Below are 23,522 nucleotides of genomic sequence, written 5' to 3'. Positions count from 1 at the left end.
GAAAACATAACTTGCAAGTTATGTGGAAATCAACACAACTGAACACTTTCTTCTTTATGTCTATCTTAGCCTGTTGGCAAAAATGGCATATTGATCAATATTCTGCCATTTTGTTATTATTTTTATTAAAATAAACTAGGGATGTGCCGAAACCGATTACAGATGTATGAAAATCGGCCGAAATTGACACATCGGCATCGGTATCGGAATCGGCAAAAATCCGATATTTAAACTGGTACAGATTATACTAGTTTTTTTACCTTCTACTCCCTCTGTCCCATAATTATTGTCCGGTACACTTTTGTTTGTTGTCTTATAATAATTGCCCAATATTCAAACTGTGCCATTGGTGTATACAGAAGAAGAACATGAAACAAGGGAATGAGTCATACAACTTTACTACTCAAGGATCTGTACAAATTGTGCTTTCCATCTGCCTCTTCGTCTGTCATTCCTGTACTACCATTTTGACATACCGGACTATAATTATGGGACAGAGGGAGTAATAAGTTTTATATTCTAGTTTTGTAAGATTTATTGAAAATTTGGTTATGATTCCTCATTTTTGTAGAGTTTTTGTAATAAAATTATTGCAAACTCATTCAGAGGATCAACCTAACTATAAATCGGAAATTAACATTACATTGCTGAACCAGGATCTGCTGTTGTATTGGAAATTCAGAAATGAATATTCAAACCTGAAGCAAGTCCTGAGAAAATACTTGAGCATACCTGCTGCATCAGTATTCAGTGATTGAGTGTTCGGTGTTGCTGAACAGATTTGCGATAAGAGAAGAAGTAGGTTACTTCCTGAAGTGCTTCCAAATATCGTGTTTCTGAAGTTGAATCTTGCAGAACAGGAATTCATTTTGCATTTCAAAGAACTGCTTGTGTACTAGTGTTTAATCTCTTGAGAATCCATGTTCTTCTTAAAGGTTCACATAACATTTTGTAGATGCAAATGTACATTCGCATCTCTTGAGAATATATATGTATATACATATGATATGCAATAGAAATGTACATAGCAAATTTATTTTGTCATGCTGAAAATAACATCCCATTTCTGTTTAATAATCTTATGTATCGGAATCGGTTAAATATCGGCATCGGTATCGGTTCCAAAAATTATCGGTGAGTACATCGGCATCGGGAAATTTTCAGCTTCGTCACATCCCTAAAATAAACATAATATCTCCATTCCCTACTTGTCAAAGATGTAAATGTCTAAATGTGCAGCAGCGTTTCCATTGCAATCATCTGGTAACATACATTTATTGAGGTAGTCAATGACCAAGTCAGGTTCTCGAAGACCATTTGTAATTTTAAATCTGATTGATATTGGTGATTTTTAAACTGGCAATTTATTGGTATTGGCCAAAATTTCATATCAGTCCATTTTCATTTTTCTTTCTTGGATTTATTGATTGGTTGATTTAGTTTATTTTACTTCACTTTTCTTCCACTCCATTGCAAAGTATTGCAGATATAATGTCCCTGAATATAAACATCTCAGTTGAAGAAGAAATGTTATTTTTCAGTGGAAGAAAATCTGTACAGTTCTTTTAAGGATTTAAATGTCAAATCTTTTCAGGTGCTTAGTTTGGTATTTTCTATTTTGTCGCAGCTTATTTTATGTAAAATTATATGAATATAGTTTTAATATTAATACATGTTAATCAGCTGATGTTTTAATTTTACAGGTACGAGTTTTTCAATGACTTATATCATCGCTTCCTGCTTACTCCTAAACCAGAAATGAAATGTATGTGCCTCCAAGCCATGACTATTGTATACGGGAAACACCATGAAGATATAGGGCCTTTTGGAGACACAAAATACATACTTGGGATGCTTGAAAGGGTAAGCAGTGGTGTGTGCATGTGTGTGAAAGAGATCAACATGAAAAGTGTTGATAGAAGACAATACTTGGTTTAGTAGTCGTGTCACGAATGTGTGAGTTCCACTTACAGAATGTGTGTTGGTGTGGCAGAAGGGTCAGTGGTGAACAAGGAGCTACAGTGTCTATTAAGGGGTAGAGGTACAGTTCTGCATAAGGAGCATATTTATTTAAGTTCTGTCAAAATGTACACTTATTGAAAAATGAATAGTTTAAGTATTTCTCCTGAGATTTCAGTTGTAAGCAGATCTTTAAGTTACTCTCTGCATCAAAAATATTGAGCCCTTGGTTTACTTGCTTGTAAAATTGTACTCCATGCATGAGAAAAAAAAAAATAATTATACCTCATTGGAAAGCCAGAAGTATCTGCTATCAGACAAAAGCAAGAAAAAGTGATTTTAACCTGTTCTCTATTCAAACAAAAATGTTTGTAAGAGAGTAGTGTAGTGTTTTTTTATGTAAGTCGAATTCAATTGTGTGTAGCTTCTTGTAAACCGGTAGAGTAAAAATTGAAATTTCTTGTGATTGAAGCTTGTTTATATAGAAATATCTCAGCCGTATATAATGTTGCTATCATTTGTGGAACAGCCACAATTAATGCTCTATTACAATGTTGCGATCTCGGTAATGGTCAGCTCAATGGTCATGGAATGCATATGAAAATGATAGCCATGGAAAAAGGATGACCTAATATTTCATTGGACAAGTTTTTGCAAGGTGTGGTGAGAAGAAAGATAGAGCGACTTTTATTTTAATTGTCCAATTCAACAAAAGCCACTATGAACAGAATTTTTATATTTTTGCCTTTCACTCATTATATTTATGGAAAATTTATTTGCGTTTTTAGTTCTCCTTTCTCTTCTAATCAACTCACGATTCTTATTACAAGAGTTGCAGCAGTAATACAGACCAAGATATAAAACCAATGTTTCAGGTTGGACGTAGCAACACATTAAATGTTGAAACCACTACTCAACATGATATTAACTAAATTTTGCAAGATGAAACACAATTTACGAGTAGATACCCCTTTGTTCGAAATGCATTTTAAAATGTTAGTTAACAAGAAGGCCTCTCTTTGCTGCGTAACTTTTTAAAAATATAATTGTTATGCGTTACTCTCAATGCTATGTACTTTCTCCTTTTCTGTTTTCCTTTGCTATGAAATCGTTGCACACAAGTTTGTTGTTATTGTATACAAAGATGACCGAAACCACAGGCCACAGGTTTGAATATTTCGTAAGATCTCTCATCGACTTCATACAAATTGTTGCACTCAATCTAGCTGTTTAAATATTTGACATAAAATGATACTGAGAAAATGACATTCATATAAAGATAAATGCTCGAAAAATGCAACAAGCTATAGTACAGCAGGAATATGGTGGCTTCCATTTGCTCTATGAGAAATATTTCATGCATTAGATTATGCTGCGATAATACTTTGGATCTCACTTCCACAATTCCCATACTGCTTGTAGTGAAGCAGCAATGCTGTGGAAGTTGCCTGCAACCTGCGGAGTCTGAGAATGGATGCTCCCTGCCATATGTCATATACCTGTTTACCATATCAGAAATGTGAAATAATAGTTAATATCTCAGTGCATGTTTGAAGTAGTCAAACTTCTGGATTTGGATCAAATGTGTTATATCAACAGTTTTTTTCTAGAAAGATATGCATTTCATTCTTTCCACAGAGGTGCAAAAATAATCAAACTTCAACTACACAAAATCTCAATATTACATGTACAGTTGATTATGAATTGTATGGTGTTCAGTTACCAGTTTCTGAAAATTGGAAGAAAAAAACTACACTTTTCAGTAAATTTTTCTATGTAATAAGAAAATAGAGTTAAGATCAATTTTCGGATCTTTCCATTTATGTGAATTGGCAGTTACATTAAGTAACATGTTCCTAAAGTACTTAAAAGAACAAAATGTTCCTAAACACCCATGTAAATATGTAGCTTCTGTGCAACACGAGATTGCATAAATCTCATTTTGTTCGGCTTTGTATGCTTCATGAAGGGTTGGATTGATTTGGTGTTTTAAGTCCACTTTATGCACAGTAAGGCTAATCGGGACTGGACTTACAGTTTAAAGTGGGATCTGAACCACTATGTGCCCCCACTGGGAATCAAATCCGGGACCTCTTGATTACAAGGCGACGACGCTACCATTGCACCATGGGGAGGCTGCTTCATGAAGGAAACTGTACGTCCCACCCTTAGGACTGGAGCCATGTTTGCAAGCATGATAGCTCCCAGCACTTTCTAATGGCATCGTCTGCAAATACGGTTATGTTGTTGGTAGCCAATTCCAGAATGGACCCACTGATCATCGTATGAAGGATATTAATGAGGATGTCAACAGTGAAATCTTTGTTTTGTGTAGGAAGAGGTGGTTTTTCATATTGATATACTCAAATCTGAATTATTTTCATTCTACTAATCTTTGCACTGTTTCTAACCCGCTGACCACTTAAATTGCATCCATTATACCTTTGACCCACCCTCCTGGTTAATTTAATTTCACTCAGTACTGTGAGGTTTATTTAGGCAACAAAAATAAGTTGTTAGGGTTTTAGAAGATATAAAAAGTAGGACGTCATGCAAGAACTTTCTTTAGAAAATATAACATGTACACATATATCACTTGATAAAGCCATACTTCACCAGACTGACATGTACGAGATGATATAAAAATCTTGACTTGAGAAAGCTCAGGGAAACCAGGATGAAACCTTGTGTGAAAAATAAAATAAAATGCATTTAAAATAACCACATATTAATTTCCATCTATGACAAGGTTAAAAAAATTAAAAAGCTGTTGGTAAATCAGGAATATTGTAATATGAGTGAATATAGAAAATTTGCAATGTATTACATTGTGTGTTTTGGTAAGAAAATAATGTGAAACCATCAAAATATCAGTGCATGCAGTTTCAATGGAGTAATTAATATTAAAATTTACCATGGAAATTAATTTTGGTATTTTTTATTATCAATTTCAGTGTGTTGAGAGAATGGAACGTGATCGCCTTGTTACTTTTGTACATAAATTAATTTTGAATAGACGTAATGTGAAGGATGTGATGGATGCCAATGGTGTTAGAGTATTAGTGGATCTGCTAACTTTAGCCCACCTTCACACTAGCAGGTAAGAAGAAGAAAAATGTGTTGATTTACATATGCTTGCTTTCTTGTGTCAATGTCAAATTTATTGACTCTCATACTCACCTCAATAATTTTAACAATTTTAATTTAAATTTATATACTTGTGATTTGAAAAATATTATTTCTGAGCTTGTATTCAGTTTATATCCATTTAAAATATTCTGCTATTTTTGTTCTGTCTTTCTACTTGTCATATCTCATTCCTCCATTGAGTGTGTGTGCTACCAGTGGACTGTGATGACATGATTGTATGGTATAGATAAATAAATAGCTCAGTCAAAGTGATGCTCCTGTGTTGTGTTGCTATCAGGCCTTGCCTGATTTTGGCTATCGCTGTTTTACCTGAGTGTTTTTTCGCTGAAAATTTCGACTTAGTACATCTCCTGTGTGTGCCTAATTTACAATACTTTCTCGTAATTTCCCAATTTCCCTGCGATGGTGGTTTGCCACTGGTCCTATACACAGGACGAAAACCTAGAGACTTATGATTTTTATCCACCCTGTATGTGACCATGGCTCCACCCTTGCTCTGGTCCGAATCACAGGCTCAGAACAAAAGAAATTGTTTTCTATATCGTCCAGTTGCCGAAAGATCACATAATTCATAGCAGAGCACAAACGCAGTGCTGCTATTTTTTTGTGACTGACTGTAGTTGGATATCTTTTTGGAAAATGAAACAGAAATTGTGCTGTAATTTCAGAATTAAGGATGATATTTGGTTTGTATTTATAGTACTCACATTGTAGCCTTTACTTTACTGAAAATGATGGTTTTAACTCAGCTTGTACAGTTTCCACAAAGCAGTAAACTAACAAAACTACCACCAACAGGGTAACAATAGAAATAGAATTTTTCACTTAACTGCTAAACCATTATCTTGCATGTGTGTTTATAGAGTGAACAACTAAAACATTTTAAAAATAAGATGATAAAGAAATGTGCTACCTTTCAAGGTTTATTTCCATTTTGAATAGGTTTAGTAACAGTTATGATCTGGAAGAAAATGTCAGCATAGTGAATATCTTTTAAAAATGTAAAAACCCTCTTATTTACCCCAAATTTCATTATCCTGCACTTTACTAAAACCTGTGCATTTTTGTGTAATTATCACATCTTTAATTAGTATGTTATTCTTACAGAAGTCATTACACCTAAGGTTTCTTTTTCTAATATAATAGAATATTCTTCAAGTGTATTATGGATTTTCTTGTTTCCTTCCAACAATGTAAGCTATAATTGTGAAAATGTTGTATTGAAATCACTAGCTGCAAGTAAATGCCTTGCATTTCCTTTGCCTTGCAGAGCAGTTGTGCCAACACAAACAAATGTGATAGAAGCCGGTCCAAACATGGGAAGGGAAAATGAAAAAGAATGGTATTATGGAAATGCAAGTTCTGTGTCAGAGAGGAAGGGCCCAGTGAGCTTTAAAGAGGTGCGTATGCATAAGTAGAATGTAATGAAAAGTCTGCAAGAAATATTACCTGTTTGATTCAGCATACAGCGAGATTTTTCAATGCATGCATCACTAGGTATCAGTAGGCATCTTGACACACCCTATTGAACAATGTCACATTATTTGGCGAAAGAAAGGATGGATGGGTAGATTGACTTGTTACTATTTTGAAGTTGATAGATCAGAACTATTCTGTCGTTTTGAGCTGATGGTGTCACAGTGGCATGACAAAATGGCCTAAGACCAGCATTAATCTTTAGGGCTAAGCTAAGCCAATACTACTTTAAACTGATTCCCATACTGATGTTGATAATTATACCAATTCCCACTCATACTACTAACGCTGATAGTTGAACACTGTAAAAATTAAAACATTTTCTTTGGAACATTTCAAAATATTAATATACAACTATGAGCTGCGGTAGCTCAATCATCATGGTGTCTGACTACCATGCAAGAGACCCAGGTTCGATCCTTGGTAGGTGAAAACCGGGACTTTTTCCACCTGTCCAAGTGGCTTCAGTGCTCACCCAGCATCGTATGAAGCGGTTACCTGGAGGAAACTCTAGGTGTCATCCCAGTACTGGAAAATTGATCGTGCAATATACAACATTTTCAATCAAAAAACTGAATTCCAGACTCATGCGTCAGTGTTAAACAAAGTACCATAGATTCAAGAGCTGGTGTATTCAGAAAAAGGCAGAAAGAGCATACCCACCAGTGGCAAGAGTTTCTTTGTTTGTTGATCTGTGTACTTCACTAATTTGTAGTGCTCGCCTTGCAGCATGGAATGTAGGTTAATAACTTCCAGAGAAATTTTCTTTTTTACTGGCAGTTGAGCGATGCGTGTTTGCAAGTCTGTTTTACCAACTTCAGTACAGATAAACTTTCTATTAGCTCGATTACGGATTACATGAAAACTACCTAAGGTCTTAGTAACCCATAAAAATTTGAAGATATCTGCCTCCAGTGGAGTGATAGGTGGCAAGGGGCATGGTGCTGATCACATCACTCCCAGCTTTGGGTGTGGGGCCCAAACTCCACACCTCCTATACACCTTCATGGTGTTGTGCAAAGCACAGGGGAGCACTTTTACTGTTTTTACAATATACAAGTATTCCATTAACAGTCGGACGTTTAACTGCATGCAGGAGACCTGGGTTCAAATCCCAAGGTGGATGAACTAGGGTTGGAATTTTTCTGGCCTTGTCCCCGCATAAAGCAGCTCTGGGGCTCACCCAACCTCAAATCAATGGGTACCTGGGGGTAACCTTGGGGGTTAAAGGTGGCTGGAGCATTGTGCTGATCATACCACCTCCAAAATAGCCGAGATTGAGAATGTGTTGGGCCTACCCCCACATCCCATAAATGTGCCTTCATGGCATGGTCTTATATGCATGGAGAACTTTACCTTTCACTTTATTTCATTACTAGGGTCACATATTTATGGTGAATAAAATATCAGTATTTCGGTACCAAAACTGGGTACAGATCAGGATCGAAGTGTTATATAAAATGGCATTTTGGTGCTAAAATGATGAGTATAACCTTAAATTTAATTTCAAAGCTACCCAGTCTTACCATAAATACTGTCACAACTTTTGAGGGTGGCTGTACCTCCGACTGTAAAAGTGTGCACATATTCCGGAGCTGTGATGTGAAACGTGAGTCATAGCTGGTTGAGCTGCAGAAGTGGAAAATCGTGTGTTTGAAGTGTTCAAGATGGAATGGGGTGAGTACGACAATCGTGTGGCTGTTATACCGTGCGTTCATTTCGATCTTCAGCCAAGAGATCGGGAGAAGCGTAGCGGGCGGCGCTGACAGAGATGCCGACATTTGCGGCCTGTAATGCCCGCTTACTTTTATGGACATATGCAGACATTTATATAAATATTGCAAAACGAGCACTAACCTGTGTTATAATTCATCATCCGTAATTCATCCAAGTTCTGCCCTTATATACACAAATAAATACGCTTTAGAAACGATGTTAAGAGCCACAGATAAAACATTTTAATCATAGTTTTGACCAGTAACGTCCTGCTTAAGTTTATATTCTTGAAAGAGTTTTGTGTCGATGGGGATCATTTGGAGGTTTCGAATGTGCAACACTGTATCAAGATTACGCTGCAGACGAAACCGTTAAAAGTCAATGGTGTTCGTGAGCTTCCTTGCAATCCGAAATCTCCGAGCTCGAGTTTTTTGTTCCTTCATGAAGACAGAGCTGTGAATATAGTGGCGAGCAGATGTAAACAAAGAGCATGTTAATTTCGTACTGTGAGCAAGAGTGTTATTCTTGGTTATTTGCCGTTACTTGTTTGTGTTATTGCATTGTGTATGTGTGTTGTCAGTGAGGCGATTGGAATGACAGCCGCAAGGTTCACGTTAGAACAAATAATTTTTATGTATGACACTTACGTGAAAACAGACTCATGTCAAGATGTGTGTAGGCAATTTGAACAGAAATTCCCAGGCGTTTCACCTCCACATAGAGATACGGTTAGACATCTTGTCCTAAAATTACGAGAAACTGGATCGTTAAATTTTAAAACACCTAAGCAAAAACGACTGATTCTAACTGAAGCAAAACTCGAAATTGGTGCAGCGTTAGAACGTTCTCCAAACAAACCTGTATGTGATGTTTCACAGGAGATGGGCATGTCAAAATCATCAGCACATACAGCACTAAGGTACTAAAATTAAAACCGTACTCTTATAACACAGGTTAGTGCTCGTTTTGCAATATTTATATAAATGTCTGCATATGTCCATAGAAATAAGCGGGCATTACAGGCTGCAAATGTCGGCATCTCCACCAGCGCCGCCCGCCACGCTTCTCCTGATCTCTCGGCTGAAGATCGAAATGAACGCACAGTAGCTCTTCATAAGGTAGGCAAATCTCCAGAGGAGATTTTCAAACATCTGCAGAAGTTGAAAATTAATAAGAGATTCATTTACCGCACAATCCAGCACTTCATTGAGACTGGGGCTGTGAAAGATCGACTGAGGCAAGGCAGACCACGCACAGTACGGACTCCAGAATTGGTTAAAGCAGTAGCAGCACATGTGCGCAGAAATCCAGTAAGGAAGCAGTCAGTGATGGTTCGAGAGCTAAACATATCAAAAATGTCTGTGTCTCGCACGTTAAGCAGTGACCTGGGACTCCATGCTTACAAAGGACACCTCATGACAAGTGAATTGAAGTGCCAGAGGCTCCTAAAATCAAAGTGCTTACTGAAGAGTTACGCGGTAAATGGGCATCGTCAAATCCTTTTCACAGATGAAAAGATTTTCAGTGTTGAGGAGACTTTCAATGCCCAAAATGACAGGGTATATGCCAAATCCTCTAGAGAAGCTGTTGAAAAGGCTCCAAGGGTCCAGAGGGGTCATCACTCATCATCCTTCATCAGCCATCGTGTGGTGGGGTGTCAGCTATGAGGGCACAACGGAGCTCCATTTGTGTGAAAAAGGGGTCAAAACATCAGCCAAAGTGTACCAGAAGACAGTGCTTGAGAGAGTAGTCAAGAATCTCAAGAACACCCTCTTCCATGGGCAGAACTGGAGCTTCCAGCAGGATTCAGCCCCTAGCACATAAGACCCGAACAACACAGCAGTGGCTGGAGGCAAATGTTCCAGACTTCATTTCCACTTCAGATTGGCCTTCTGCAAGTCCGGATCTAAACCCTTTGGACCACAATACTACAAATTGTGGTCCAAGCTTCAGGAGATGGCTTGCAAGAAGAGACATCCCAATATTGCAAGTTTAAAAGCTGTCTCTTCTGAAGGCAGTTGCTGATTTTCCAGTCGATGTGTTGCGTAATTCAGTTGATGAGTGGCCACAAAGACTTAAGGACTGTGTGCGTGCTAAGAATGTCCATTTTGAATAACGATTTGTGATTTTTTATTTTTCATGCATCCATTTCAGTAATGTTATTAGGATATTAAAATATCTCTCAGCATTTTGTGTCAATTTATTAAAAACTTTGTGACAGTATTTATGGTAAGACTAGGTACATTTATTACACAAATTAAACATTTCCCTTCTAATTAATTACACATTTATGTAGTTGGCAGAGTATTTAGTTTCTTCGGTACTTTAGTATTATACGGACTACCTCATTTCAGAAAATACAATGTGGGTCTCCCTTAATGCACAACACTAGGGCAACTTGCATTCTGACGTCACCGGGAAATCTTTTCTTGTTAGGCTAAATGCCTGAGTTGTTAGGTTAGGCTAACATAAATAATAAATTTCCAGTGTATTTATGTTAATAGAACCAAACCCAACAGACCTAACCTAACAATGTAGGCATTCCTCATCTGAACGAGCTTCTCGGTGATATAGCTGATGTTTAGGAACTACAATTAACAAAAGGCTAATTGCATGAATTATATATTGCAAACTTTCAAATACAGTGTTCCTATTATGTCCTTAAGTGTTTCTTTTGCCTTCCCAGAAAACAGATGCTCCGAAATGAGGTAGTCTGTATAATACTAAAGTACCATTTATTCCTGTACAAAGGAGATCACTTGTGCTTCTCAAATATTTACAACAGAACTATTAATTTTTCTGCAATTTGCATAACTCTCAGGATAATTTAGACTTCAGAAAGTGTTGTGTCGGTAAAAAACTATGAATTTCACTTTCTAAAGTTTATTTTGCATTTTGCACTTCATTTTGCACCATTTTGTGACAATACATCATAGGAAAATGCACCTTCCACCTTTCAAAAACATGAAATGTGAACATGACGGTGTGTTATTTCACATTTCGTGTTTCCGTCAAAAACTAAATATGCATGTTCCTTTCCATTACTAATTATACCATATCAAGATTCCATCATTTTGCCTTAAGAATTGCTATATAATTGGAATATTAAAAGATTTGTCATTTAATTATGAAAATCATTTTTGCCACAGAATGTTGGTGCAAAATTAAATAAAATTACACATTTTGAATAATTTGCAGGATAATTTGACTCCATGAAAAGCATTAGCCAGTTTCGGTGATGACATTAGAGACCTTGAATTTTGCAAATACTATAATACCAAAAAATGGTAAAAGCAATGACATGTTCTGAATACATTTTTCATCCATTCAAAAATGCAAAATAATGTGAATTTGGCATAAAATGTGAATTGTGGCCTTTTTCATGAATTGTAACATATGTTTTGCTTAAAAAATGAAAAATAGTACAAAAATCCAACATTCTTGTGTTTAGGCTTAATAAACTAGGGATGGAACCGATAAATCGAAACTCTATCGGTATCGACCAATATAGGCATATCTGTTTATTGGTAAAATTACCGATTATTTTACCAATCCGATATATCGATAAATATCTCATAGTTTAGTGCAAAATTTGCCATTTTGTTGTAATTTTTATGGATAATCTCCATACCCTACTTTCTAAAAAAAAGTAAATGTCTAAATATGCAATTTATTTTGCAGTGCAGTCACCTCGAAACACACATTTATTAAGAAGGTCAATGAACCTTTCAGGTTCTTCAAGGACCATTTCTAATTTTATATCTGATCGGTAGAATATCGGTATCAGTAAGTCTTATATCGGTACTTTATTGGTATTGGCCAAAATTTCATATCGGCCTATCCCTAAAATAAACTGTAGCATATTTGCGCATGTACAACTTGCAGGTTTTCGAAAATTTCATCCCACAATAAACTATGGTGTAATATGAAATAATTCTGACATGAAACCAATTGTTAACACACAATTTTTCATCTGCTATCAGACTGTTTTGCTTCACCGAGAAAAGTGTGAGAGTTCTGATGGGAGATCGAGCATGCACCTGTTACATTGCACAAGATTCCCAACATCGGTATTTGTTGCATGAGGTACATTTTCTGTCGTGGAGCAAAGTGGGATGGTTGACTACCACATAGAAACTGTAACATCGGTATTTTCCGTTTGAGAAATAATGGAAAATTACTTCCTCAAAAATTGTTTCCAGCATATGAAACTGTCACAAACAGGTGTAGGGCATGTGACCTACAATTTAAAATACTAATTGAAAAACAACATGAAGGTATAATTTTAGGCATATTTGGCAGAAAAGTGTGCTAAAATTAAAAAGAAAACGTGAATTTTGTTTAAAATTAAAAAGGAAGGAAATAATTTTGTAAAAAAGTAACTGAAAAACTGATACCACTACATTTGAACTGATACAGTGATGTAAGGGATGATTCTTTGTAAAGATACGCAAATGTGAACCTCTTTTCCACATGGCATGCTGACTTCATTCTTGCAAACTAACAAGGCTCTGGCATCTGAACTCTCAGCCTTTATAAACCTCTTTAGGACTAGTGTTGTGTTCTGTCCATGTCTGTTTGCCCTTTCCAGATTTCATATTATCAGCACTCATCCTCATCTTCGTGATAGCCAAAAGTGGCAGAAAAGTTAAGTAATATAAAATCAGTCAATCAATTGATACTTTCTAATACTGATACCACTACATTTGAATTCATATTTTTATAATGCTGATACTGATTGTTGATATATCAGTATCAGCTCAGCCATGTTTATATTTTTATTGGCAAGGTTTTAATTCAGAGGGAAAGGGAGGGTCAGGTTCATTTGCAGAATTTAGGGGTGGTGGGGGGTGGTCGGGGAGAAGGAAGTCTTGTTTTCTTCTTGGCGGGTCATTGTCAAGCTGACGAGAAGAGTTCTGGCGGAAGAGCACCTTCCCCACGCGAAAGAGTGGAGTCGCCTGGCAGTACGTCACACCTCTTCTGCCAGCGCTCTTCTCGTCGGCTGCCAGCTGTACAATTGGCAGAATCACCCAGATGCACGTGCATGTCCGTGCAATGACGTTACCATGCTTCTCGTACACCAAGGTATGTCAGTAGCAAATTTCTTTACATTATGACCAGTGGTTTGATTTATGTAAATGAAAATCCGGGGCCAAGAGGGTGTGAAACACCCTGTATCACATAGTGTTATAAAAATATATTAAAACTTCTTCATTCACCCCCATGTTTTTGTACACCGACATGGGTTCTTCTACATTGAAAAAATGGGAGGGACCAAGAGGACAGACTCGGTGTAAGCTGAAAACATTGTTGTCCATTATGTGGACTCAAGTAAATATGTATTTTCTAAAAAAAAAAAAAGGTTCTTTCCTTTGTTCTTGTAAAAAAGAGACACATGTGTTGAAACGTTAAGGGAGTTGTTCTTTTTCCTATCCAGATGCGTGATTTTTGGAGTAGCGGTGTCCTCACACCAAAGACAAAATGCTGGGCACAAGGCATGGATGGCTGGAAAACTCTTCAGGCTGTTCCTCAGTTAAAGTGGTGCCTCATGGGCAGAGGAGCTGCAGTTTTGAACGAGAGTGATCTTGCAACACTCATCCTCAATGTTTTGATCAAAATGTGCCAGTATTTTCCTAGTCGGTAAGTTACTCTTTTGAGATAAAATATTGTAGCAGCAAAGTTCAAGTCTTCGTAAAATTTGCATTTTTTACATTGTTTTTCAAGAAGGGTGTTCCAGATTGAAAATAAAATAGAAATCATAGTGTTCATTGATAGCGGTACTTCTAAATCATTAGTGAGTAATATTTTAATTACTCTAATGTGTTGTGTTAACATACCGGGTGCGTCAAAAAAATGTATACACACTTTGAACTATCATAGAAAATTTATTTTCAAACCTATGAGGTTAAATTTCTGGGAAAAGAAAGGCTACAGTCCAATTTGAAAAATAAGTGTACTTTCTGGCCAAACTGAATGTTCCAAATGGTGGTTAAAGTAAATGTTCAGAAATGTTGGCCTCCAGCTTCGATACATTTCTGAGTACGAGTCACGACTGATTCCGTACTTCGCACCGATGTGTCCAATGGGATTTCTGCACACACCGCTTGAATCTCATCCCAAAGTGTGTCCAGGTTACGTGGTTTACGAGCAGCGTAAGGTCTGGAGAGCGTGCAGGAAACTCGATTGGTCCCCTACATCCTATCCACTGTCCTGGTACATTTTGATCCAGGTATGCTCACACATCCCTATGATAGTGCGGCGGGGCGCCATCTCATTGGTAATAAAACTTGTGATTACCGTACATTGCACGAATGGCAGGGAAAATGGAATCAGCAAGCATTGTTAGGTACTTTTCTCCAGTTATAGTACCTTCAAAACGGAAAGGACCAATGAGTCCGCTAGGAGACAAACCACACCACAAATTTACACCAGGCAAATTCACAGCCTTTTCAACAGTAATGTGGGGATTATCTTCAGCCCAGTACACACAATTATGCCCATTGACAGTTCCATTAAGTTCGAATTGTGCTTCATCCGACCAAACAATGCTACCCATAAATCCCCGTTCACGTGTAACCATCTCCTGAACCCGTTCACAAAATTGTACCCTGCGATCTGGGTCGTCGTCACTTAGCTGTTGCACCAGCTTTGGAATATACACATGCAACTTGCCTTTCTTCAGAATACGTAGCACACTACTAGCACTTACACCACTCTCACATGACCCTTGCTCAGAAATGTATCGAAGCTGAAGGCTAACATTTTGAACATTTACTTTAACCACCATTTGGAACATTCAGTTTGACCAGAAAGTACACTTATATTTAAATTGGACTGTAGCCTTTCTTTTCCCAGAAATTTAACCTCGTAGGTTGGAAAATAAATTTTCTACGACAGTTCAAAGTGTGTATACATTTTTTTGACGCACCCAGTATTAGCTGCTCTTATGATTATTAACTTTTGTCAAGGTTTTGATTCTGGAGTTCAGGCCTTGGCTGCCAAATTGCAATTTTATATAAAATATTAATAGTGTCATTTCTCTCTCATTGTTGAACATTGGATTACTTGTGTTTTTTACAAGTTTATATTATGTCAGTGGCTGAGACTGTGAATGGAATTAATGGCCTGGAAAAGCTGGATCGAGTAAAATGTCAGCTAATTAGATGTTTATTCTCATGAATTATATGTATAGTTCCAAAAGATTTGTGAAAACATAAAACCAGATCCCTTTGAGACAGCGTTTGTTAAATGTAAAGGAAGGATTTGCACTTCCAGGTTTGATATAATGCAGCGTGTCCAAAACATGCGATGATTATAAACAACCTCAAAATTTTAATTATGTATATTACAAAATTTATACCGATACCATTCGAAAGAACAGCTCAAAGAATTTTAGCGGATGTGTAATTGTTGGCGTTAACTACAACAATAGATGGCGTAACAATAAAAGAATGAAAAAAGGAAGAAAATTTGCCAAAAGTAGCAGAGACATGCATTTTAGGATGTAAGAGAAATATTAATGAAAATAGTCATGGACAATTTGCACGGTAATACTCATGGATCCCACTGTACAAACCTAAACATCCAGTAAACATAAACAGTAACACAATTTGCTTCTAACAACAATGCCATTTACAATAATAACACATTAACAATCGAAAGATCTTTTGGTGTGTTCTCTCTTGTCCACCATTACGTTTCTTCTTCGGGCCTCCCCGATGGCGCAGTGGTAGCGTCGTCGCCTTGTAATCAAGGGCTCCCGATACCCGGTGGAGGCACAAGTGGTTCGGATCCCACTTTAAACTGTAGGTCCAGTCCCAATTAGCCTTACTGTGCATAAAGTGGACTTAAACAACAAATCAACCAATCAACCAACGTTTCTTCTTCTTATTATTATTTAAGTTTCTTTGCAACACTCATTCATACAGCATTGTACAGTGGGATCCATGAGTATTACCATCCAAATTGTCCATGACTATTTTAATTAATTTTTCTCTTACATCCTCAAATGTGTTTTTCTGCTACTTTTGGCTAATTTTTTCCTTTTTTTCATTATTTTACTGTTATACCATCTATTGTTGTAGTTAATGTCAACAATTGCACATCTGCTAAAATTCTTTGAGCTGTTCTTTCAAATTGTATTGGTATAAAATTCGTAATAGACATAATTAAAATTTTGTGGTTGTTTATAATCACGGAATGTTTTTGTGAATAGCTGCTGTAGATCTTTTTATGTTCCTTATCTAACATTAGACAGATTTTAAAGAGTGACTTATTGATGAATTGAAGAAACTAACCTGTTTATTGGCTGAAAATGGAAAATATATATTTAATTACAGTGCCTCTGATATTACACACAAAAACATGAAGATCATGAATCTAAAATATTAGATTTTGTGATGTTTCTGGATAGATCCTACTTTTCCAAATGGTTGGCACTCTCGACTTTGGTGCGAGCAGTTCCATGTTCGATACCTGGTGTGACCTCAAAATTTCATTGTTGACAGAGCACCATGAAAAGATGAAGTTGCGGGCTCCAGTCTCGAAATCCAGGAAGAGAGTGCCAATGAAACTGCATGCTGACCACAAGTCACCTCATGAAGAAGCTGTTTGGCAGGCTTCATAGACGTACTGTGCCTTAGAGTTTAGTATTTTTGTAGAAGATATTCAATATAAATGAATTGGTTGCTAATCTTTAACATAAGTGCTATTGTTCCACTATGAGGCACTGCTGTTGTATGTACGTAGATTCATTTTGAGATACGAATGAATGGTCTTAAGTTTCAGTGTACCTGAAGATGAAGAAGTGTTCTTTTTTATCTTAGTCTCATGAGTAGTTGGTTCTACAGTTGTACACACTGCAGTACACCTCAGAATTTTCACTGGAGTTACATGAATAAATTACATAATGTGAAAGTAAACATGGAACTTTAAGAGATATTCAAGTCTGGGTTGGCAGGAGGATGATTTACAATCCCATGGAAGCTTATTGAATATAGGTTATACAGGGTGAGGCAGTCAAACGGAACAATTTAAGAAATTCACAAAAGATAGAGCAAATATATATTTTTTTTAAACATGAATGTACTGTACATGAGTGGAAATTACTAGTGTACCTGAAAAATTTTCATTTTTTGAATATGGTGTCAGTAAGGTGGCATCCTTGGTTTTGCACACATTGTCGAAGTCTCAGAGTAAATCCACCCATGAGGTTGCGAGAGGCAGTGAAACGGGAAGATTTCAGGAATGGCTGGCAGGCGTGGTTGGAGGTTATGAGAGGGGAGGGGGGCCTACTTTTTCGAAAATGAACTCTGTAACACGATGACGGTAAACGCTGGATGTTATGCTGGCATGTTGGTAACCTTTTTCCTGCCTGCCCTCGATGACTATGACCCAGATGAAGAAACACACTTCCAGCAAGATGGTGCAACTAGCCATACTGCCAGAGTGTCTATAGATGTGCTTAGACTCGCATTTCCTGGTTGTCTCATCATCAGATTCGGCGATATTCTGTGGCCTGCCCATTCACCTGACTTGCCAGCTCCTGACTTTTTCTTTGGGGTTACCTCAAATCCAAAGTATTCAAGGACAACCCTCCAAGAACCAGGGATGATTTGAAGGAGCGAATTCGGCAAGGGATTCATAACATTCCATTGGAGATGCTATGCAACGTCATGGGCAGATTTACTCTTGAGACTCCGACAATGTGTGCAACACCATGGATGCCATCTTACTGACACCATATTCAAGAAATGAACATTTTTCAGGTACACTAGTAATTTCCACTCATGTACAGTACATTCATGTTCAAAGAATAAATAATATTTGCTCTCTATTTTTTTCTGAATTTTTTAAATCTTCCCGTTTGACTGCCTCACCCTGTATTTATAATTTTTTTAAAAAAATAGTAGTGTTTTATCTGTGTGTACTGAAAATGCTTGTAAATTTTTCATGTTACCTTTATTATATTTTTCTTTCAGTGATTCCGATAATGCTGTGATCCGCCCCCTACCTCGCGTAAAAAGGCTCTTAACAGACAGTACCTGTTTGCCTCATGTTGTTCAGTTGTTGCTTACATTTGACCCGGTGCTAGTGGAAAAGGTTGCAGTGCTGTTGTGTGAAGTGATGCAAGATAATCCACATGTGTCCAAACTGTACCTTACAGGTGTATTTTTCTTCATCCTCATGTATACAGGTTCCAATGTGCTTCCGGTTGCTAAGTTTCTACAGTTAACACACATGAAACAGGCATTTAGAGCTGATGATGTAAGTATATTCCCATATTTGTTTTATATGTAAAATTTTTACCTATCATTAGGGGGACATATTTTTGGTAAATAAAAAAGCAAAATTTCGGTACAAAAACAGTCAATTTCAGGTTCAAAATAGATAAATTAAAATATCAGTGTTATAGTGGTGAAAAATCGGATCAAATCCAGTATATAAAATACCGTATTGACTCATGTATAATGCACACTTTTTTTCCGAAATTTTTGTCCCCAAAAACAGTGGTGCATATTATGCAGGGAATAATTCGGACAGCCAATGTGGAACCGTACAGGGTCATTCCATGTTTTTGTGACACTTGCATTGATTTTTCATGTTTACGGAACCTTATCATGTTATATATCATTGTAAAGATTAAATCCTGTAGTTCTTGAATATGACAACAGTATTTCATTCAAGATAACGACTAATGTGAAATGCAGTTGAAAGAAACTCATCACAAAATGAAGTAACGATCTGATGTTTATGGTACAATGTGTAACTTATTAGGTGGGTAGTTAAATAATAAATAATTGGAAAGACGTGAACTGAGGCCGTGGAATCAAAATTTAAAAGTACCCAAACCCAACAATTACAAAAGTCATTTTGTTTGAAGCTTATGACGTGTTTTTTTTTTTTTTTTTTTTACACAGTTGCCTCAGTCTCGCAAGAGAACCATCAACCGGGATAACCAAACAATTTAACAAAGGGAAAATACTGTTCCGTGCACAAAAACTTACAAATCTAATTACCAAAGTTTAATCAAGGTATAATTGCCGGGATAAGTAGGTAACACAAATTCTGATTTTTGCGACGCGTGGTCTAATTTATTATAACAGCCTCGCAACGAAGAATGACTATTATTTTTTTTCCAACATCAAATACATCTGCGTAACAATTGGACGAACCAGCGTCCGTTTCAATAGTCCAACCCTTCACCGTACTAATAACAACAATTTAGATCAATCTCTTAAAGGTACTCTCCTATGAAATAGCATTTTAACATATTCCTCATTAAACCAATGTTAATTTACCAAATAGCTTATCAGCAATTTCTATAAAAATGTTTCTCCTATAATTTATGAAGACCTAATTATTAATACTTGGCCTTTTAAATTTACATAAGTTCATTTTTAAGTTCCCTTTTTTACTAGCTCATAGTGAAACACGTTCCTTGGTATTTATAAAGCGTAACACTATGATAGTACCGTACATAGGTAGATCGTCAAATTAGGCATACGTGAGCAAGAAAGGGAGCAAAACGTCGCGCCATGTCTTTCCGGGTCAATCGCGGCGTTCGTCTTGACACTTACAAGGGAGAAAAATGTAACCCTTTCGTTTGCACTCTTTACGATACTACTTGGTAATCCAATCGAGGAAATAATCCACCACAACTATGTACAATCGGCGAAGACACTTCGTTATCCACTACAGGTTAACACAAAAAGTACATACCTCAACAACGAGTCGTTCGTCTACAGGATTCCTTAAACAATGGTAACATCAAAAGTCGATCATCCTCTTGCTAAGTGTTGTTATGCCCAAGCACGTCTCTTCTCAAAATCTACGTCCGTCAACGGCACAAATGAAGAAAAAGCGAATAGTTCAATCTCGCCATCGATCCCACGACAGCATTCTTGCCAGACTTCACACGACTTGACTTTTTCCTGAACGACAGCTTGTATCCTTCTCTCAAACATCGTCCATTGCACCCACCTTGTGTGTAGTCAACTTCGGGAACAAAAAAAAGGCGAATCAAAATGGGCAACAGTCAAAAAAACACTTTCGTAATAATCACAACACAACGTTGATCTCCTTTCAACTGCGACAGCTCTCTCGGGTATTCTTCTCCCTGCAGTTTAGAAGAACTTCTTTTGCCATGATCCGAGAGTAAAAAAGGGTGAGCAATGTTCTCGAAGGTCGATCCATGGGAGCAAGAAGTTCTTGCCCAACGTGTCCAATGTTGCTTCGAGTCGAGAGATTCCTCAAAACTGCTGCTTCTGTCTATGCGTAATCTCAAAAAACCAGTGATAACGCTGAGGGCCTCTAGCGGCGATTCAACCAACTAGCAATAAAAAGGGACTGACGCAAAGCGTACCGAAGTGATGAGGAAAACTGTGAGGTTTTTCTACACGATAATATAACGTAATGCTTTTATTACTGATCTGCGTAGAAAAATGTCACAAATGGATGAAACAAAAGATAATGAAAAATAAAATAATAGTTAAAATGTATTACTAGCCAAATAATATTATGTATATCAAGTGTGTAAATGCCTTCATAGAAGAAATCTTGTGCTGCTAACTGCTATTTTGAGGGTCCTGAATATGCCTCATAAAATTGTTACTTTAGTCACAGAAAAAGTATATATCTTGAAGTTTTTTTTTAGAAGAAGTAAAGAAGGAATGAGCAAAACCACGTATAAAAGTTTGAAGACCCTTTCCTACTATTTTTCACTTCACCTCCCGTCACGTGGGATGCGTATCAGCGGTGTTTGTTGGGCGAGAAATAATAGGAAATAATTTTGTGAGCACTGCAAATCCATAATGTAATTTTGATCTTGCTTTCTACTATTACAGAATAAATAAGGTGGTTAAAGAGTGAAAACTTTGGAATGCTAAACACAGTGTAGGGAGAGTGGGGAAGGTGGTGTGGGTTGTTGACTTATTGTTTACACAAGAGGATATTTTCCTCATGGTCCACATAGCAAAAGGTGACTCATTGGAGGCATGAAGTCATTCACACTTTATCGGTGTAGTAACAGCTTTACGACTTACAACTAAGAAAGCATTTCTTCAACCTGAATTGTACTGCACGTTATATACGAGATATAATTGTTTGTCACTTTTCCCCAACGAAAACCAGGGTGCGCATTATACACACGCGCACATTATACACGCGTAAATACGGTAACATTTTGGTTTCAAAATTGTGAATATAATCCTAAATTTGATTTAAAACTGCAGTTATTACACAAAATAAACGTATCCCTTCTAATAACACATTTATATAGTTTCCAGGGTATTACTTTTATTCCCGTACATAGGGGTCAATTTTTTATTCTCAAATATTTACTGTAGAATTAATCAATTTTCAATGAATTGCATAACTCACAGGATAATTCACATTTCAGAATGTGTCACGTCAGTAAATAAACTCTAAATTTTGTGTTTAAGAGTCTGTTTCACATTGCAGTTCATTTTGCATCATTTTGTGACTAAACAGGTAGGTAAATGCACCACACACCTTTCAGGAAGATGAAAAATGAACATTGCAGCATGCTATTTCACAATGCATGCCTCTAATTATCATGTAGGTAGTTTTCATATAAAATTCAAAGGACTGGCCAATTCATATGCAATAACCTGAAGCACAAACTGCATTCTCTTCTATCTTGTTAAGAAAGTCATTTAAAATTTACCCAAGGAGACCAATCTCTGCACAAGAAATGATGTTATTTTGTTAAGGCTGAATATGCCAGATCGGTGGCAAAGCACATTATGGTTGGCTTTCAATCTTTGAACCAAAGTTCCTGTGTACGAGTCTTGACCTGGTCATCGGTGCTATTCCTGCCCTTTCATCAATTCCATCACTGATCCTTATAGTTGAAAACAATGACTTAAGATAATGAGTACAAATTAGGGATTGGACAGATAAATCGGAACTCTGTCGGTATTGGCCGATATAGGCATATCAGTTTATTGGTAAAATTACCAATTATTTTACTGATTCTATATATCTATAAATATCTTATAATTTAGTGCGTAGTTCTGCCATTTTGTTATATTTTTTTTAGGCCTCCCCGATGGTGCATTGATAGCGTCGTCACCTTGTAATGAAGGGGTCCCGGGTTCGATACCCGGTGGAGGTACATAGTGGTTCGGATTCCACTTTAAACTGTAGGTCCAGTCCTGATTAAAGTGGACTTAAAAAAAGTAAAGTAAAGTGTTCCCCTGTGCTTAGCACCACGCCATGGAGGCGTATAGGGGGTGTGGGGGTAACGCCCCACACTTTCTTGATCCGGTCGTGAGTGCGGATGATGTGATCAGCATCACGCCCCTGACCGCCTTTACCCCAAGGGTTTCCCCCAGGTACCCATGTTATTCGACGCTGGGGGGGCGCCGGGGCCGCTTCCATCGTTAGAAAAGTTCCCGGATTTGAACCGGCCGGGGATCGAACCCGGGACCTTGAGCATGGTAGTCAGACGCGTTACCGACTGAGCCACCGCGGCCTTAAAAAAGTGGACTTAAAAACACCAAATCAATCAATCAATCAATCATGTTATAATTTTATTGTTAATCTCCATGCCCTACTTTAAAAAAGAATGAATGTCTAAATATGCAACTTTCTTTGCACTGCAATCACCTGGAAACAAACATTTATTAAGGAGGTCAATGAACTATTCAGGTTCTTCAAGGACCATTTGGTATTTTATATCAGATTGGTAGAAGGGCCTCCCTGATGGCACAGTGGAAGCGTCGTCGCCTTGTAATCAAGGGGTCCTGGGTTCTATACCCGGTGGAGGCACATGGTACAGTGGTTCGGATCCCACTTTAAAACCGTATATCCAGTCCCGATTAGCCTTACTGTGCATAAAGTAGACTTAAAACACCAACTCAAACCAAACCAAACCAGATTGGTAGAACATCGGCATCAGTAAATTTTATATTGGTACTTTATCAATATTGGCCCATCTCTAGTACGAATACAAGTAAAGGTTGAATGACTAGGAATTTTTCCAGGTAGCACAATTGTGGAAAGAGGCCCATACAGGGTGTACAGTCACAAATGAACATGTACAAATAAGATTGTATATCTGTACCAATATCCACCAGCCTCCTTGGCAAATTGGGATGCTATGATGTCAGGGGTCCTGGGTTCGAATCCCAGCCTCGACATAGGTGGTCTTTGCGAGCGCCCCTTCAATTTCATCATATCACTCATCCCTATCTTCG

General features: G+C 37.3%; 1 protein-coding gene across 2 annotated transcripts in view; it reads left to right on the top strand.

Annotated features, from left to right (window-relative positions):
- Positions 1 to 23,522, top strand: part of Rme-8 (receptor mediated endocytosis 8) — a 193,259-nt gene that overhangs the window by 112,275 nt on the left and 57,462 nt on the right. For both annotated transcript variants that reach the window (XM_083139435.1, XM_083139434.1), the window contains exons 16-20: positions 1,704 to 1,863; positions 4,914 to 5,059; positions 6,380 to 6,509; positions 13,739 to 13,941; positions 18,282 to 18,567. In XM_083139435.1, the coding sequence (XP_082995561.1) occupies positions 1,704 to 1,863; positions 4,914 to 5,059; positions 6,380 to 6,509; positions 13,739 to 13,941; positions 18,282 to 18,567 (925 nt within the window). The remainder of the gene's footprint in view (positions 1 to 1,703; positions 1,864 to 4,913; positions 5,060 to 6,379; positions 6,510 to 13,738; positions 13,942 to 18,281; positions 18,568 to 23,522) is intronic.

The sequence above is a fragment of the Lepisma saccharinum genome, chromosome 17 (assembly GCF_977018435.1).
Source record: "Lepisma saccharinum chromosome 17, izLepSacc3.1, whole genome shotgun sequence".
NCBI lineage: Eukaryota > Metazoa > Arthropoda > Insecta > Zygentoma > Lepismatidae > Lepisma > Lepisma saccharinum.
Note: the sequence above shows the minus strand (reverse complement) of the source record. Positions and strands in the feature narration are given on the sequence as shown.